At 42.6% G+C, this 19,330-nt stretch overlaps 1 protein-coding gene across 1 annotated transcript in view; it reads left to right on the top strand.

Annotated features, from left to right (window-relative positions):
• Positions 1-13,296, top strand: part of PLPP4 (phospholipid phosphatase 4) — a gene marked incomplete at its 5' end in the record, with an annotated part of 86,573 nt that extends 73,277 nt beyond the window's left edge. The window contains one exon of the mRNA XM_066621450.1: positions 13,097-13,296. Coding sequence (XP_066477547.1) covers positions 13,097-13,296 — 200 coding nt within the window. The remainder of the gene's footprint in view (positions 1-13,096) is intronic.
• Between the last annotated feature and the right edge of the window lie 6,034 nt (positions 13,297-19,330).

Below are 19,330 nucleotides of genomic sequence, written 5' to 3'. Positions count from 1 at the left end.
AGGCAGAACAGGGAAGGGAGGGGATATCCCAGTTGCACGGGCATGCGCATATCCCCGTTCCCTCTCCCCTCCTCTCCTTGGTTCTGCACCAACAAAATGGCCGACACAGATCCAATGAGACCCATTCAGGCAACAGAGGCTTGCCGCAGGGTAGGGGGACAAAATTCCCATACCATGAAAAGATTTCTGCAACTGCCCTCCCCATTAGCTGCACATAGCTTGCAGCACGTGCTCCATTGGCATGGCTGTATCAGTGGGGGACAGGATGTTTCAATTAGGGCTGGGCTGTAGGTTTGATTTAGTATAGGATTACATATTTCATCTCATCAAAGAGATCAGCCAATGTAAGAGAATTCAAAGGGTGAGTTCTGAATCTGTTCCCCTTGCTCATTTGTTGTTCCCACTCATTTGATGAATGCCCCAGACGGATGTGCCATCCTGGGGGTGGATAGGAGAAATGGCAAGAAAAACATCTTCCTTCTTCCTGTTGAAACCAAATACAGTGATGCCTCGCAAGACAAATGCCTCGCGCAACAAAAAACTTGCAAGACGAAAGCGTTTTGTGATTTTTTTGGTGACTCGCAAGACGAATTTTTCTATGGCCGTGCTTTGCAAGACAAATTTTTTTCCTTTTTTTTTTGGGTTTGTTTTAAATCGCGCTTCGCAAGACGAAAATTTCGCAATACGAAACGACTCGTGGAACGAATTAATTTCGTCTTGCGAGGCACCACTGTATACTGAAGTTGCTTTGGGCTGAATTACTTATTTTATGCACTCAATGGAATTGATAGGACAACTGTATTTTTTAAAAATTGTATTTTAATACAAATAGTTGAAAAAAAATCCCAAATAGTTGAAAGCTGATCTGATGGCAACTCTTTACCACCATACATGTATCAAGCACAGAAAAATAATTAACTAATTACTAATATTGAACACTAATAAATGTATCACACTCTTTTGAAGAAAGCTGTTTAATAATGCAGGTTGAGTCTCGTTATTTGCGAGGGTTCCATTCCCAAAAGGCACTTGGGTGGCAAAAATCACACTAAAGCAAATCCTTTTAATAAACAATGTTCTTTTGCTCAGCAATTTAAAGACAGCCTTGTTGACCTTTTGTAATGCACACAGAGGCAATCAGTCTTTCTCCAGGTGCTTAGAAAGGCTTCACTCCTAGGCAGCGACCCCTCTCTTCCCCAGGAGCCTAACTCAGGGAAAGAATGGAGCAGGTGATAATGATTTGCATTCTTTCAGATGCTCAGGTGAAGGGAGGGGTTGCTTGCCTGGAAGTGAGGCTGTTCTAAGTGCCTGGAGAGAGAATGATTGATGGATTGTCTACCGGCTGCCCTCTCCTCCATTAATAAGGCTTTAGTAAAGCGTCTTTTTTCCTTTGATATAAAGGGCTCTTCTCATCGCATTGAGATGAAATCACCGGTAAAAAATCCATGGATAACTAGGTTATACCTGTAATATTGAACTAATGAGGCTTTTAGGAAAAATTCAGAATGTTTCAGAATGTAACACATCACTAGGAGTCCTCTTGTAATCTCACAGAATGATTTGATGTGGTGTTGAATTGATATTATGTTGTGGAACATGATCCTCTCTAATCACCTATACAGTACATGGAATATGGACATATATGTGCATTTCTGAATATGCATACGTATGTGCATGTGTGGAAGGTAAAACTGTTTTGAAGCACGTGAAGCAGGCACTCTTCCACTGAGGTTCAGTCTTTCCCCTATAGGTATGGGCCCTTTATGCCCCCTCATGGGTTTTGTCTGGGATTTGAACCCAAGATCTCTCACGCCTTATATTAGCATCATACCACTAGCCCAACAACCCAGTATGCTGAATGAGAAAATTCAAAGTGCGTTCTTTTGAAATCTCTTCTGCCAAAATTATTCATGGAGTGAAATGTGCGCGGTGAGGCAAATAATTGCAGTAACGTTTTCGGTATGGTGGAAATAGACTGTGCCTGAGGGGATTACCGCTGCGTCCATTACAGCTGCATATGCTTTTCTTTGAAGTGTAAGGCTGTGGAACTAGGAAGACTGTGCTGGCTGTTATGCGGAAGCCAGGAACTGTGGCAGCGGCATGTTTTTCTGCGGGTAACTTTAGCGAGCACCTGAAAGGACTATATCCTGAATGGGGACGCTAATTCATTCAGGAAAACAGGCTTTGCCACTCTGCCATTGTCTTTTATGCTGCAGGGTGACAGGCAATTGTGCTGAATTACTTGTGGTGGCTTTGTGATAACAGCCTGAGCTGTCCAGCAAGGAACAAACAAGGGTCATCACCACAGTGCATGGGGCAAAGATTGTGTAGGTGAATGGCAATTCAGACAGCCTTTTGTTAAAGTCACAGTTGTATATGGCTAAATGAATATGGTGTTCTTTCAGACCTAATGGAAAGATATAGTATTCATATTCATATTCATACACAGAGAGTGTTGAGCAAGGACAGAGGGACATATTCCATTAGGAATTCAAGAGTGTAGATAATTATTCTTAACAAGGTTTTTCTTCCCATTTCTGAAAAGAGTGCCATTTATTGCACTAACATGGTAAGCACAAATAATTATAATGGGTAAAAGGCCACTAGCTGTCAGCGTAGCCTTTTCTTTATACTCCTGCCCGTAAATGAAAAACGAAAACAACCCAATTTTGGAACAGTTCCCAGACGTTCAAAGTTGCAGACCTTTCTCACTTGAGGCAGACAAAAATGTCTTGATGCCAGCTTCAAAGAGAGGTGTCTGAGCATCCAGCAATCTAGCAAGGTCCTGATTACTGTATTTGGTCAGAGAGAAGAGTGTTTCTGCATATGTGCAAAGTACAGCCTCATTGTTATATCACCATAATTATGTCATTGTTGTGTCAACTATGTCATCATACATTTCTAGAGATAAAAGGCAATGGTTTAAAATCAGACAGGAGGAGACAGATATACTTCAATTTTGGGAGGATTTAGGGAATAGTAGTGGAAGCTGGTGTAGCATAGTGGTGAAGAGATTGAGCTTCAGAACCTGGATGCAACTTTGCCTACCAGGTCCCAACCAGCCACGTTTGTGCTGTTGGTGGGACACACAGGAGAACCTCTCTCCTGTTAATCTTAACAATCAGGCGGATTTGTAAGGGAGAAAGCAATTTTCAAGCACATCTGTGTATGGTTCTGCTATGGTTTTCCTGCTATAAATAAATTACCAACCCAGTAGGTACTTGTCTTTGTAGAACTTGAAAACGAGTATAAATATTGAGGCAGGTGCACTAAAGTCTGAAGCTGTCAAGGCAAGTCTGAAGACTGAGTATTGCTTTATTATTTAGAAAGGCTCTTGTATTCCTCCAGTGTGAGAGAACAGCAGCAAATGTGGGTAGTTCAGGAATCACTGCAATGTGAGGCTATGACTATGGAGAGACAAATTTGCATGCATCATTAATTTGCCTTATGTCTTCAGATCAGTACCCTACTTTATCTGATCTCCTGCCAGTGGAATAGAAAAGTTGTCATCATGCTTGTATTTTTAGCATTGCTTTTCTCTGTTGTGGTGCCTTCCAGTAATACTATCATTTCTTGACCCACTCTAAAAATGTTAGAATATAATTCTTTTCATAAAAGAATATTGATTTAAAAAAAATACCCTGTCCCAGAGGTTTCAAAATAAATTTGAAGAACCAAACATATTAGTTTAGTTAGGTTTTATCTGATCATTTAGGAATTGAAATATGAGATTTTACCTCCGTTGAAACCCAAGGGGGGAGGAGAGAGAGAGAGAGAGAGAAGATAATTCAATTAATTTCATACTTTCATTTTCAGCTCCTGCCAACTCCTTCTCCTTTGTTCCTCTAAATCAGGGGTGTCCAAAATTTTTGGCAGGAGGGCCACATCGTCTCTCTGACACTGTGTCGGCGGCCAGGGAAAAAAAGAATTAATTTACTTTTAAAATTTGAATAAATTTACATAAGTTTACCTAAATGAATACATTAAAGATGAACTTATATAAATGAATGCAGGTCTTGCAATAGCTCAAGGCCTATAAAAGGCCTTGCACAAAGCATGGTTGGCCTTTCCTTTGCTGCCGCTACTGCATCACAGACCTGAAACAACAAGCAGTGGAGGGAGCCCTCAACCCACAGCTCACGCGAGAGGTCAAACAGTTGCCCTCATGCTGAGAGCAGTTGCGTCGGGCCAGTGCGGGCTCCAACAAACCTCCGGAGGGCCAGAGGCTCACTGGGGACTGGGGGCTCCCTGAGAGCCACATTGAGAGGCCTTGAGGGCTGCAAGTGGTCCCAGGGCCAGGGTTTGGGCACCTCTACTCTAAATAATTGTCTTGTTATATAACAAAAGATTGCAAAGCTAAGGATTGTGTCCAGTCCCTTCAACAAAACTCTGTACAACAGGGATTGTTTAACTGCTAATGAAGCCTACTTGCTGTTGAACATAAAAAAATGCATCTCTTAACCTAAATTGTTGTTGTTGTTATCAGTATTTATATACTGCTTTTCAACTAAAGTTCACAAAGCGGTTTACAGAGAAAAAAATCAAATAAGTAATGGTTCCCTGACCCAAAAGGGCTCACAATCTAAAAAGATGCAAAAGAACACCAGCAGACAGCCACTAGAAAAGACGCTGCTGGGGTGAGGTGGGCTAGTTACTCTCCTCCTGCTAAGAAGAAGAGCACCCACTTGAAAGAGTGCGTCTTACCCAGATAGCAGGGGTTCATAGAGAGCTAGCTCCTTAAGGCTATCCAACTTTGCTACATATTCCCCATGAAGCTCCATATCAATGCTGTCCCTATTGAAAGAGTTCCTGGTTTTATCCAAGTAATTTTTTTCAGTGTTTCCCAGTATTTTAGATATTCCACAGAATATTTGGATCAAATTAAGATTGTGTGACATGTTGTATAGGAATGTGTGTGATGTGTTCTATAAGAAAGCCAAGTCCCCAAGATCCTGGGGATCATGCTGCTGCCTTTTCTTTCCCCTGTCCCTTAAGGGGACAGCCATCCTTATGGCGAGTCTCAGATCCCAGCCATCCTTATGGGGCTTCTCAGATCCAAGCCCAGTGTAACACCAGGAGGGAGGTTAGGATATGGCATGCGCTAGCACTGCCAATTCCACCCTCCTCCCAGGCCTGATCCTTCCCCATTCCACCCTACCCCAAAACACCCCTCCTTGGCTCCAAAACACCCTCCCACCATCCTCCCCCACCCTCTGTACCACCCAGTACAATCTTACCTGCCCCAGCCAGCACAGGGTTGGGATTCAGCCTGGCCCAGCCAGCACAGGCCTCCATGCTCTCAAGTCAGAGCAAATATGCCTTACAACACATTTGAGACACTCAGAGCCAGCACAGGAACCACTGCACCGACTCAAATCCTGGTCTGGATTGGGCTGACAGCCACTGTGCTAAAGCAGCTCCTATATAGTTATAGAAGTTATTGTCCAAACCACTCACCCACACACGGTTCATACGCTCACACTGCCAAAGTTCAGAGCCTTTTAATGCAATAGCATGTAGTAAAAATTCCAAATGCCTAAGAAAGATTAAACACCAGTACCAACGACCTTAAAGCTAAGGGGAAATTACAACTCAAATAATTATAGTATTTGGTATAAAGAACAATTTATTACATTGGCTCTGATGGCTATGTTTGAGTATTTAAATCACTTTAGTGATGGGGTCAGGCTTCAATGATCCTCCTTTGGTGCAAGGACTTGGCACTGATCACCCCTGCAGCCCAATAATTATATTGTCACAGGATGAAATAGGAGGCATTTAAGTAGCTGCTACCTGACTATAAGCAATTTCTGTTTTGCAGGGCTACCACTTCTGTTCATTATATCAATAACAAGGAGTTGTGTTTTTAGTTGTGTTAAGGTCGAACTAGGTGTGACAAAGGTAATCCATGGGCATTCTTTTAAAGCAGTGTTTCTCAAACTGTTTCTCAAACAGTGTTTCTTCAAACCCACTTTCATTTGAAACCCCATTCATTTCAATATTTTATTTTTAATATATTAGACTTGATGCTACCATGGTATGTGACTGCATTGGGGAAAATGTTACAGACCTGTACTTTTAACAAGCTAATATGTATATTCTTTTAACAAGGATAGTAAATGGGACTTACTCCTGGATTAGTGTGGGTAGGATTGCAGCCGAGGATTGTTAAAAATTTTCCTGTTTGATGATGTCACTTTCGGTCATGACATCACTTCCTGTGGGTCCTGACAGATTCTCATTCTAAAAAGTGGGTCCTGGTGCTAAATGTGTGAGAGCCACTATTTTAAAAGATAGTATTAGCAGCTGAGGGATTGGGAATTTGTATCTGGACTGCAGCACTTCAGAAGGGTGAGCCCCAGCTTTATCTAATACTCTGCTTTGGTAATGGTGCGTACAATCCAGAACAAGTATCCTGGTACCAAAGTAATACAAAGAGATGTCTGTGCACTCACTTGCTGCCATGCTGTAGCGCCATCCCTCAGCCCTGGCACAGCACCAGCACTACATGACTCTACAGCTTTTCCAGGGGGTGGGACAGAGAAAAGTGGTGCTCCTAGAGACAGCCAAACAGAAGCCATCCCTGATGCCACTGCTGCCCACCTGCACCAAGGCAAAACAACAACCCAGAACTACTTATCTGACTCCTTCCCACATGATGCTCCTGACAAAACAGGAAGTGCAGATGATGCTGGGAACTCCTAGCATCTCTTGCGTGTTGTTTCATTTAAAGGAACCACAAGGAAGGAACCCAGTAAGTGACTCCTACCCTCTTGCACCCTACTCACCTTGTGCAGTCCCTTGGAATTTAAAGCGACTATTCAAGGAAGGAACAAGGTGAGGGAGTAGGGAAGTGGGTCACTGCTGCTCCTGCTGAAAAAAAAAGTGTGGGCAGTGGTGACTGGCTTCCCCACCCCCTCACTTTATTCATTCCTTGTGCGGTCTCTTTAAGTTTGAAGGGAAGGCGTGAAGAAGGAGAAGGGAAGGAAGAAGTGTAGTGAGTAAAATTCACTCACCACTGTCTGTTCTGTTTTTCTGGGGAGGAGGATGGCAGTGGTGACTATTCTCCACCCCCTCATGCACTTGCTTGAAGTATAAAGGGACTATATGAGTAAGGGTTGATGTGAGAAGCAAATGATTCCATTCACTTGTAACAATCAGTGTGGCGGACTGGAGGGAGATGGTGGCCACTCCCCCCATCCTCACCCCACCACTGATGTGAGCCATGGTCACTCACTTTATGGCTGGGCCAGCCCCAGGTGCTCCCCTTGCAAAGGATCCCAAGAGATACTGGAGTAGTTCTGGATGATAGGCAGAACTGTTCCAGAATATTATGGAGAAAAAGAGTTCTTTCAGTAGCCAGAGACCTAAAGTCAAACATGCTACTCACTCACTTAGCATTGCAGCAGCTACATCGCACCATTCTGTTCACCAGCTGGTGAAGAAAAAAGGAAACTGCTCCAATCAGCTTCACATAAGCAAGTAGCTCTGCACAGTCTGCAGCCAAGCTTTTGTCTGATAAACATTTACACATGCGGAATTCCCCAACATCAGTCATCCCCTTTCCATCCTACCCCTGATCTTATCAACCAATGTCACTCTTTTCCTCTCCTATTTTCTTCTTCATTGACTCTTTCAACTTTGCACCCTGGACCTGCCTTATCGTTGCTTGAAGTAATTTTCTTCCACCCCAACCTCAAAACCTGAAATAAACTGAACTGGGTGATAAAGATCCTTGAAGCAATGCAACATAACAAGATGTGTGTGTGTGGGGGGGGGGGCTTTGCTCCCTTGATGTAAGGCAGTAAGGGGTGTGTGTCTTAAACAGGCTCTCCCTCCAACCAAACTTTAGCACCTTAGTTTCTGCACCAAGCCTCGGCCCTGGCTGTTCAGTAAGTCAAGTAAGCATCCTTGAGCAAGGGTGTCAAACATAAGACCCATGTGCCAGATGTGGCACCCAAAAGTAATTTCCCTGCCCCTGTTATAATTGGGCTCTCCCAGAGTGATAATTGGGGTCTCTCGTTTCTTGAAGTTATGAACAAGATTTGCACATTTTCTCTTCTGTCATTTGCATTGTCTCTTCTATGAGTTGCTTTGTGAGAACAAAGTACTTCTTTCTGGCCATTATTGCTTAATGACATCACTTCCAGCTTAGTGATGCCACTTCCAGCCCTCAGCAGTCATCATGAATGCTATTCAGCCCACTATATGAAATGAGTTTGATACCTCTGTCCTAGAGGGCATCATTGCACTGGATGCCATCAGCTGACTCCTGGACTTGAAAAACTCGCACATTCAAGTCATCCCAGCAGTCTGAGAAACTCATCCTGGCCTTCCTCACCTCACCTTCCCTTACCCTGCCTCAGTTCACCTCAGCCCTTCTGTTTCACTGACTCCCAGCCTGCCCTGGTGAATCCTTCCACCCCTGTCCCTGTGCTCTATGATTGTTTCCCTGTGTCCTGTCTCAATCATAGCTGGGTCATGACACGTTACTGTGTACCCCTTTCATGTCAAAAGACTTCACCTGGACTTTATGTGGGAATGGGACAGACGCATGAATAAAAAGCATGTGCCATCATGTCTAATTTGAGCTTCACTTTCCTGCTTCTCTCTTTTCTGCGGCACATTGTGCTTTGCGATTTATCTTCCTCCTCGCTTGTCTGACTTGTATGCTGTTGGTGGCAAAGATTCACAGCCATGGGCAAAATAAAATACAAGGTTGTAAATACAACATGTAATTAATCTGTGGAACTCCTTACCACAGGATGTAGTGATTGTATCTGGCCTAGATGCCTTTAAAGGGGGGACTGATTTTTAGAAGAAAGTCCATCATAGGTTACAAGCCATGATGGGAATGTGCAACCTCCTGGTTTTAGAAGTAGGCTACCTCATAATGCCAGATGCAAGAGAGTGACAACAGGATACTGGTATTTTGTTGTCTTGTGTGCTCCCTGAGGTATCTGGTGGCCACTATGAGATACAGGAAGCTGGACTAGATGGGCATTTGGCCTGATCCAGCAGGGCTCTTATGATCTTAAGGTTATATGATGAGTTTATTGTGTGAAATAGCTGTTCTTTAACCATGTGTCAAAGTTTACGTTCTCCTTGTTCTTAATTGCACTCCGCAAGCATTCTGGGTCTTGCTGCTTCACATTCATATGTCACTGTCAACAGCATACTGATCTCTTGAGAATTTTAGCTGTTTGCTTGTATTAAACTTGTTTGATCTCCTTTGGAATGCTGTTTATTTTCAAGGGGGAAGGAAGAACCTATGATAGGGCATGGGAGAGTCATTTGGAATGCTAAATAGTTTGAATATAAAGTATAGGCAGAAAAAATGATGCTATTGGTTACTTAATGGTACATCACTGTGCTTAATTTTCTACAGAAACTTTTAAAAGATTGAAGGAAAGGTCCATAAACATAATATGATAAATGTAATTGATTTTCTTTGCAATTCCTTATGGAAAGCTACCATGCAAGAAGGAAACAGATTGTCCTAATGTTGTGGGTTTTATTGCCGCAGTATAATAAAGTACTAATAAGAGTCAAGAGTTTTTTCTTTTTTCCAGTTTGATGTCTCCCATTTGAATGCACAAATGAGTGCAGAGAAACTGAATAATGGGGAAGTAAGAGAAATTGTAATTTTTCTTTCTGAGAAATTGTCATTCAACGACATCAATTAAATGAATACTATTCAAGGCAACGTTGAATTTTTCTTTGGTAATACACATTGCTTGGTAGAAGGAAGCATTCATTGCTTATAGTGCTTTCTGGTTATGAAGCCTTGAAAAGTTTCATAACTTGTAGTTTCATGCTTGTAGTTTCATAACTTTCTGCTTATGAAGCCTTGAAAATGCCACCTGTAAATTCATGGCAGCCAGTTAGAAATTCTTGGAAAAAAACAAAACAGCCATTCATAAAATGTACAAGTCTCTTTTTTAAACAACAAAACATCTTTATATTCTTCTTTTGCGCTGTTTTATTTTTTTAAAACTCAAGTAAAAGAGTCAGTTTCTCTGCTGGTCTTGAATCAGAAAAGGCTTACAAAGTCTTTAAAAACTGAGGCTAAAAAATAAAAAAAAATTAAAAATGAGCAGCTAAGTCTTAAGGATCAAGAGGTGGAACCATTCTGATTTATTGTGAGCCCAACATTGATCTAAAGATGACAAATGACCCAATTCTGTGGACCCTTTACAGCAGTGGATCTCCTGATCAGCCATCATAATGGTTGCAGTAGCAGCACCGTAAATGGCATGCTGCTCTGCGCACAAATAAGCTGCTGGAGCAGAAGAGCTGCTGGTGCAAACACCAGTCACTGATGAACCCAGCCCACACCAGAGCAGGCAAGCTGGTGGCTGGGGCAAATTGTGGACTTTTCAGGGCTGGGGGAGGGCAGATATGGTTGGGAAACCATTGTGCACTGGGAACCTATCTCTGTTTTTCCGGTCCAACCCACCCCCTTTCTCTCCTTGGACTTAACACCAGCAAAATTGCTGGTTTAGGAGTCCCATTCGCAATTCGTTTTCCTCTTGCTGGCCTTCTGATCAATGGCTACTCATGATGGCTATGCAATACTTCTAGGTTGAACGGCAATATGCCTCTCACAAAAACCCTTGACTTCCGATGGGAGGACTCCCCTCAAATGAGGAGGCTGGTTAGAAGGAGGTTGAAAGGGAAGGTAAAAAGAGTCCAGTCTCTCCAGAGTGCATGGAGGCTGCTTAAAACAATAGTAATAGAGGCCCAGCAGAGGTGTATACCGCAAAGAAAGAAGGGCTCCACTAAATCCAGAAGGGTGCCCGCATGGCTAACGAACCAAGTTAGAGAGGCTGTAAAGTGCAAGGAAGCTTCCTTCTGTAAATGGAAGTCTTGCCCTAATGAGGAGAATAAAAAGGAACATAAACTGTGGCAAAGAAATGTAAGAAGGTGATACGGGAGGCCAAGCGAGACTATGAGGAACGCAAGGCCAGCAACATTAAGGGGAATAATAAAAGCTTCTTCAAATATGTTAGAAGCAGGAAACCCGCCAGGGAAGCGGTTGGCCCTCTGGATGGTGAGGGAGGGAAAGGGGAGATAAAAGGAGACTTAGAGATGGCAGAGAAATTAAATGAGTTCTTTGCATCTGTCTTCACGGCAGAAGACCTCGGGCAAATACCGCTGCCCGAACGGCCCCTCCTGACCGAGGAGTTAAGTCAGATAGAGGTTAAAAGAGAAGATGTTTCAGACCTCATTGATAAATTAAAGATCAATAAGTCACTGGGCCCTGATGGCATCCACCCAAGAGTTATTAAGGAATTGAAGAATGAAGTTGCTGATCTCTTGACTAAGATATGCAGCTTGTCCCTCAAAAGAGCCACGGTGCCAGAAGATTGGTGGATAGCAAATGTCACGCCTATCTTTAAAAAGGGAAAGAGGGGGGACCCGGGAAACTATAGGCCGGTCAGCCTAACATCTATACCGGGTAAGATGGTGGAATGCCTCATCAAAGATAGAATCTCAAAACACATAGACGAACAGGCCTTGCTGAGGGAGAATCAGCGTGGCTTCTGTAAGGGTAAGTCTTGCCTCACGAACCTTATAGAATTCTTTGAAAAGGTCAGCAGGCATGTGGATGCGGGAGAACCCGTGGACATTATATATCTGGACTTTCAGAAGGCGTTCGACACCCTCACCAAAGTCCCGCACCAGTCTCTCACCAAAAGCTACTGAAAAAACTCCACAGTCAGGGAATTAGAGGACAGGTCCTCTCACGGATTGAGAACTGGTTGAAGACCAAGAAACAGAGAGTGGGTGTCAATGGGCAATTTTCACAATGGAGAGAAGTGAAAAGCAGTGTGCCCCAAGGATCTGTCCTGGGACCAGTGCTTTTCAACCTCTTCATAAATGACCTGGAGACAAGGGTGAGCAGTGAGGTGGCTAGGTTTGCAGACGACACCAAACTTTTTCGAGTGGTGAAGACCAGAAGTGATTGTGAGGAGCTCCAGAAGGATCTCTCCAGATTGGCAGAATGGGCAGCAAAATGGCAGATGCGCTTCAATGTCAGTAAGTGTAAGGTCATGCACATTGGGGCAAAAAATCAAAACTTCACATATAGGCTGATGGGTTCTGAGCTGTCTGTGACAGAGCAGGAGAGAGATCTTGGGGTGGTGGTGGACAGGTCGATGAAAGTGTCGACCCAATGTGCAGCGGCAGTAAAGAAGGCCAATTCTATGCTTGGGATCATTAGAAAAGGTATTTAGAACAAAACAGCTAATATTATAATGCCGTTGTACAAATCTGTGGTAAGGCCACACCTGGAGTATTGTATCCAGTTCTGGTCGCCTCAAAAAAGACATAGTGGAAATGGAAAAGGTGCAAAAGAGAGCAACTAAGACGATTACTGGGCTGGGGCACCTTCCTTATGAGGAAAGGCTACGGCGTTTAGGCCTCTTCAGCCTAGAAAAGAGGCGCCTGAGCGGGGACATGTTTGAGACATACAAAATTATGCAGGGGATGGACAGAGTGGATAGAGACACTCTTTACACTCTCACATAACACCAGAACCAGGGGACATCCACTAAAATTGAGTGTTGGAAGAGTTAGAACAGACAAAAGAAAATATTTCTTTACTCAGCGTGTGGTTGGTCTGTGGAACTCCTTGCCACAGGATGTGGTGATGGCGTCTAGCCTGGACGCCTTTAAAAGGGGATTGGACAAGTTTCTGGAGGAAAAATCCTTTACAGGTTACAAGCCATGATGTGTATGTGCAACCTTACACAAAGGTAAGAATCACACAACAACAAAATCACTTAACGGCAGGGTTTGGAGAACATATCCCCATTAAGTGACGCTTGCCTGCATTTCTCTGGTTTGTTTTTTTAATAATTAAATGTCATAAATTATGAACAACCAGTGGGGCAATAGAGAGACATCCAAATCAAAATACCAGGTGTTAAATGACCCTAAAGGACAACAGTTTGATCTAAATCATGTGTTGTTATTTGGAACTCACTTCCTTCTCTATCTCTAGCTTTGATTAAGTTTCAGTCGCAATATTTGGAATGAACTGGTTTTCCAACAGCCACAGAGATTTTTTTAACATTGTCTTCTTTTCTAGATGCTTTTGTTGGAGGAGTTCTGGGTCTCATATTTGCTTACATTTGCTACAGACAACACTACCCACCGTTGGGTAACATGGCTTGCCATAAGCCGTATGTCAGCTTGCTAGTTCAGACATCACTGAAGAAAGAAGAGACCCCTACAGTGGATAATGCGACCAGCCTGCCTCTAGAAGGGATAACAGAAGGTCCAGTATGACTAATACACATGCAGGATGAACTTTTAGCCCTTTCATACATTCCTCCAGTCCAAACCGGTCTTTCTGCATAATGATGTCTCTTAACAGCTTTGATTCTGCCATAATTTCCTCTCACATTTACGTCTTCATTTCTTTGCATTCATGCTCTTTGGTTCTCTTCTCCCCCTCCCCCTTGTTTCCTGCAACATAAAGAGAATGTGGCCAACTAAAGAAAATATGGCTTAAGAGGACAAAGAAAGAGCTGGGACTGCTAAGATATTCTTGATTATTACTAATCACCATTTATGTAGCACTTTGGACGTGTAGAGTACTGTACTTTATAACCCATGGCTCATTCACACTCACAATTGTCCTGTGAGGTAAGAGGTAGGTCATTATCCTTCCCAGTTTTAGAGAAGGAGAACAGAGGCTGGAAGAGAGAGACTTGCCCAAGACCACCTAGTGAGCCTGTGACTGAGCTGGAATGTGGAAAAGGAACACATTCTTTTTTTCTTCCGGTGGGACCATACTGGCTGTGAAAGGGTTAAATGCCTTATGCTAGAATGTGACAGGCACCTTGAACTGTCACTGACTTCAGACCTCCTCTCAACAAGGTGTTCAGCAAGTCGCCAAACTGGACCCCAAGGGTTTCTGTTTTTTATATCTCATCTTTGTATGTAACAACCTTCTGGTTGCCCAACACATGGTGTGGATATTTCTCTGCTGCCCATCACGTTTTGGCAGAATTACTCTGAGCTGGCTCTAATGAAATGATGGTTTTAAATAAATGGAAGTATGAGAGCCAGAGAAGGCCAAGATTGCTGGCATAAGTCACTCCTGAAGAAGATGTTGACAGCACGCTTCTGTGTAGCAATTGAAACTGTCAGCTGGCAATAACATACGTTGATAAGATCACTTGGGCACTCTCTATTAACACATTAGTGTATATTTTACCTTGAGAGCACTGTCGTAATTACTTTCAAGCTTACTGACTGATTTCAAAGACAAGCTGTGATCCTTTTAAAGATATATATATATATATATATATATATAAAGATATATATATAAAAATATAGAGAATTGTGATGATGAAGAAACACTTTTTTTGTGAATATGTCACTTGCTGTCTTTCTGGTATAATGGTTTCTGTTGACTTACTGAGGCACTAGTTAGCTTTTCATTCATGGCAACCCATTCTGGAAAGCTTGGCTTTGTTTCGGACACTATATTCATTTAGTAATTTTGGGGAAGAAAAAAAAAATTCTTGTTTGCTGCATCTGCAATTCTGAATCTTTCCTAAACTTCAAGTTTAGCTGTTTGTTGTAATACTACATGTGCATGCTTGAGGTTGAGATATTTGGTAGCATAACCACTAATGATTATAGGCCTCATTCTAAAGTTCCTCAGCGAAGAATCCCAGAACAGCTTGCTGCATAGATGAATCTCATAAGGACATATAATTCATGTACCTATTTGACACATCTCATAATGCAAGAATGAAGGAAATGGTGGAAGGATGAATTATGGCCCAAATCCCACCAGCTTACTCTATACAGCTGCATGCTATGGTGGGGGAGCGACTTGATGACCCAGGAGAGGAAAGCAAAAATATTTTTAATTGCCTCCCAGAGGCCACCTAGCTGCCAATGGGCCTCCTTTTTAGCTGGTGTAAGTCCAGGGGGGCAGGATGAAACCAGGAAAGGGGGATAGGATCTTGGTACATGTGATTGCCACAGAAATCCACTCCTTCCCTTCTCAAACCACTCTTTGCCCCAATCCTCCCACAAACTGTCCACAACCTGTCGTCCCCCCCTTATCTGCTCCAACATGACCTGGGTGTGACATTGGTGTGCACACAGGGCCTGTGGCCATTTCCGCCAGTGGTCCCACAGAATATGACAGCAACACACTTTTTGCAATGTCATAAAAGGACTTATGGCAGCAGATCACAAGTTTGATGGCCACCTCTTCAGTTTATTCTAATAAGTGCCCTTGTCAGTGTGGGCATGGCTGTTCCAAAACCTCCTGACACCCACCTCTTACAACATGCTAGCTACTGTCTCTCCACCTCTTCCTACCACTCGCTAGATTCAAACACAAGGGAGGTCGAGCAAAAGGGAAAGTGGACAAAAGAAGAGTGGTGGGGTAGAGCACATTCAGGGGACACTTTAGGTTGCCACTGTCTTTTATTCCATACTTCTTCTGCTCCCTCTTCCTTCTCAAGTTCAGGGAGTGGGAAGAGCAGCATTGATAAGAGGGCAATTAGCACATCCATCAGTCTGCCACCTGAAGCAACTACCTGAGTTGGCCTCACTGTTGGACTGCTCCTTGGGAAGTAAAGCACACTCAGGTTGATTAATCTCCTGCCGTGATATTTGACAGGTGTAAAAAGAAATGACAGCACATGGGAGTTTCCGCTCTTTAACTGAAGTTCTACACAGCAATTCTGTATCTGGATCAAGTCTCACAGTCTCAATGTCTGAAACCTCTCAACCTGATCTGACCTTGGAAACATCCAGTCTAGTGAGGGAAGCAGAGACAAAGGCCTCCATCCTTATGCATCAGAGAAATGGAAGCAGAACTCATATTTGTTTATCTTTTGACTACCTCCATTAATTTTTCATGCGAGCATCACCCTATAGTGACACTGGGTCCATTACTGCGAGCGAGCGGGGAATAAAAGATGTCACTTCCAGCTTTTCCTTTTAAGTAATGTTGTAAAAAGATTAGGGAGGTAGATGTTCTAGTTAATAATTGGACAGTGATTGTTGGCTTGATCAGCTTAGCTATACTAATAGAGGTGGCTTTGATCAACACTATCCATTATGGTGCTTTAGACTGGATGGAATTGCTGTCATAGCTGTTCTTATAAACAATGTGTGCCTGATGGACTATCCATTGGCCCTGTAGGCATTCTGTGATTTAAGAAGCTTTGTGTCTCTCTGTGAAAGCTGGTAATTTTCTTTATCAAATTTTGTTATTTTTTTTCTGTGAAGGAAATAATAGCTGATTGGCAACCTGTGATCTTTTGATAAAAAGAAAGACAAGATCAGTTCTTTCCAAAAACAGATTGACAGCAGAAGATAAAAATTCATATTCAAAATAACAGTATTAGCTTGCATACTGGGTGTATAATGTAGAAGAAAATGATTGAAAAACCCCATAGAATGTAATGAATTTGAGACCTTTTTCTATACATACTACACGTAAATATTTGGGGCTGTGAAATATGTCTTGGAGATCTGGATAGTATACCTCTGCACACATAGGAGGAGGGGAAATTATGAATTGATGCAAAGCCAGCCTGGTAAAATGCAATGGCAAGTTTTTACCTATCGAATAGGGTTTGAAAGTTTTTGCAGTAATTGTCCCCAGTAATCAAATTTGTATTCATTCTGTAAATCATTTGTATTATTAATGTAATGTTCATAATGGCCTTCAGTCAATAATTTTTTAAAGAAATGTTACAGAATGAGTTCTGTATGGTGCTCTTTTTTTTATTTCAGAGCAGAATGGTGCTCTTTTTCTTTTATTTAGCTATATGGTTCTCCATGAAGTTATCACTGAAACTTTCAATATGTGATACATGGCCACTAACACAGGCAGGAGTACTATGGGAATACCTTAGGCTTTATGTTATTGGCTTCCCTTCTAAAGAATACTCAAAATCTTGTTATAAGAATCTGCCCCCCAAACCAAGGAATAGCTGCAGTATTTGTGGACTTAAAGCTTTATTGGACATTTAGCTGTTCCTGTGCCTTTGGATATCCTGGTAAGATTAGTTTTCTCTTTAAGGTTGTTCCTTTCCCTACCTCGCTTCATTTCCTTTGAGGACAGCCCATATCCTGTCATCCTACCTTACCCACATCAACTTTTTTGGAATAAAAACTAAAAGTGGCTGCAATGGCACATCTCCATTTTCAACAAGAAGCTTCCTACAGCAGTTCTCATAGCTCTAATGAGTGGCACCAAACCAGCACACCATAATGAAAATATTGGTTGAAAGAATGAGTTAGGGCCCAGTCCCATGCAGGGCCCAATCCTATGCTCACCGCCGGCACGCACTGTTGCAAACATGCTATAAGGTATGTTTGCGGGCTTAGCGCTGGCCGAACACCAGACCTAGCCCAGTGCCAGCAGGGTTAGCCAGTGCTCCGCCACTCAGTGGTTGCCCAAACCGCTGGGCAGTGGAGAGGTAGGTAGGGGCATGGGGGGAGGTGGCGAGGAGGCATTCCGGGGCAGGGCAAGACAGCGGGAGGGCGGGCAGTGGGGTGAAAGAAGGGTTGGACCGGTGGAGCTCAGCTCCACTGGATCCCAAGCTCCATATTGGGCCAAGTGACCCCACAGAGAGCTCTTTGATTCTGTGCCAGCCCAAGGGTTGCCGTAGAATCAAGTAGCCCCATTGCGAGGCGACTTTTCTTACCCGGGGGAAGGGGACAAGCACCCCCTTCTCCCGAGGAGCTGGAAGCAGCTGCCCAGTTGTGTGTTGGATGCAGCAGCAGCCATTTTCAGCACCACGGCAGCTCTGCGCTCCAGGCAGCTCAGACTGCAATCCTAATATATTTACTTGGAAGAAAACCCCATAGAAGTCAATAGGGTTTGCTTCTGAGTAAATATGCATTGGTTCTGTTAACATATTTCAAAAATTCCCATGGTGACCTAGTTCAGAGGAAGAAACTGCCACAGGGTGGTCTCTTCCAAAGCAAGAAAAGAGCTTCATAGTGCAATAATGTGTCCCATTGGTCACTATGCAGATCTAGTATTCACCATGCCGCCTCAAGTTCTTTTTGAGGGGGAAGGGAGTGGGGCAAAGTTGAGGGACAGGTCAACAAACATGTAGAGCAACTTCAACACTGTTGCTGTAATTATGGCCATCATGTGGCTATATGTTCCAGTTAGCCTGATTCATATAAAAGGTGTTAGGATTGAATCAATCAGTACTATTATATCCTTCCTTTTCTCCATCAGCATTATCTCTGTATTATGAACACTTGCCTTCATAGTTCTCTCACAGAATCTGAAAACGTAATATTTCTTATTGACACATAAGTGAATTTTGTGCATTTTCTTATTGATCCATCTAATTCTTTTTTTAAAATTAAATATATGGACTCTCCTCCAAAATGCTGTATGAATTCTCAGCTTCTTGGGATGAAAGTGGGGATTGGTATAATGTGTTCCCAGTTTCCTCCTCCAAACCTCACATGTTCCACTCACTTTCTCTTTTGGATATAATTAGAAACTCATTGACCATTAAATGAGTCCCAACTAATAAAATGCTAGAGTACAGAATTCAGTGCAACGTAAATATATATAGCGCTGGATAAGTGATTCGAAGGAAGTTTGCAATGTGGAAGAGAATAAAGTGTTTTTAATGAAAGCAATTACACTGAAAATTGTAAAACAAATAATGTTAAATGCTTTGATTTTGATGTAATTAAACCTTAGCAAGGATGTAATGATGTAAAACGTATGAAACAATCCAGAGGGGATGCAGTTATTAGGACACGTTGGTGAAGAAAAGGCATTTTTGTGGCTCAGTACCTTTTTAATTTCGTGCTCTTAATGTGAAGGAACTGTAAATGCTGTAATGCACCAATAAAAATGAACATGAATGTGGGATTTTGTACATCCCTCTTTTAAATGTTTCTTTCATTGGTGAGCAATGTGTGTTTCTTAATAAGTCCTGCTAACTGTGGAATGGTGTCAATGTGGTAGTAATGCTTCTCATTTGGATCCAGAAAGAGGCTACTGATGTCTCTCAGAATGACCAGCCTCCAGTTTTTGACATAGAAAAGCTGCTGGCCAGTTTTCTGGTTGTATCTTCAGCTTCATTCATCTTTATTTCTATACTTTTTACCAGCAGAACCATTTAATGATTGTTGGCTTGTGATGCATGGAGCTTTTTTTGCATCATAAAAATGTCTAGTTTAACAGAGATGGTATAATATGACATTCTGTAACCGAAAGCCATTAACAGCCAAATGCTTGATCAACTCAGGATGTTTGGATGGCCTGCAAAATGTAGAAAAAGAAATAAAGTGAACAGACTTT

The sequence above is a fragment of the Tiliqua scincoides genome, chromosome 3, assembly GCF_035046505.1.
Source record: "Tiliqua scincoides isolate rTilSci1 chromosome 3, rTilSci1.hap2, whole genome shotgun sequence".
Classification (NCBI taxonomy): Eukaryota; Metazoa; Chordata; class Lepidosauria; order Squamata; family Scincidae; genus Tiliqua; species Tiliqua scincoides.
The sequence above is the reverse complement of the archived record's forward strand: the minus strand, read 5'-3'. Positions and strand labels throughout refer to the sequence as shown.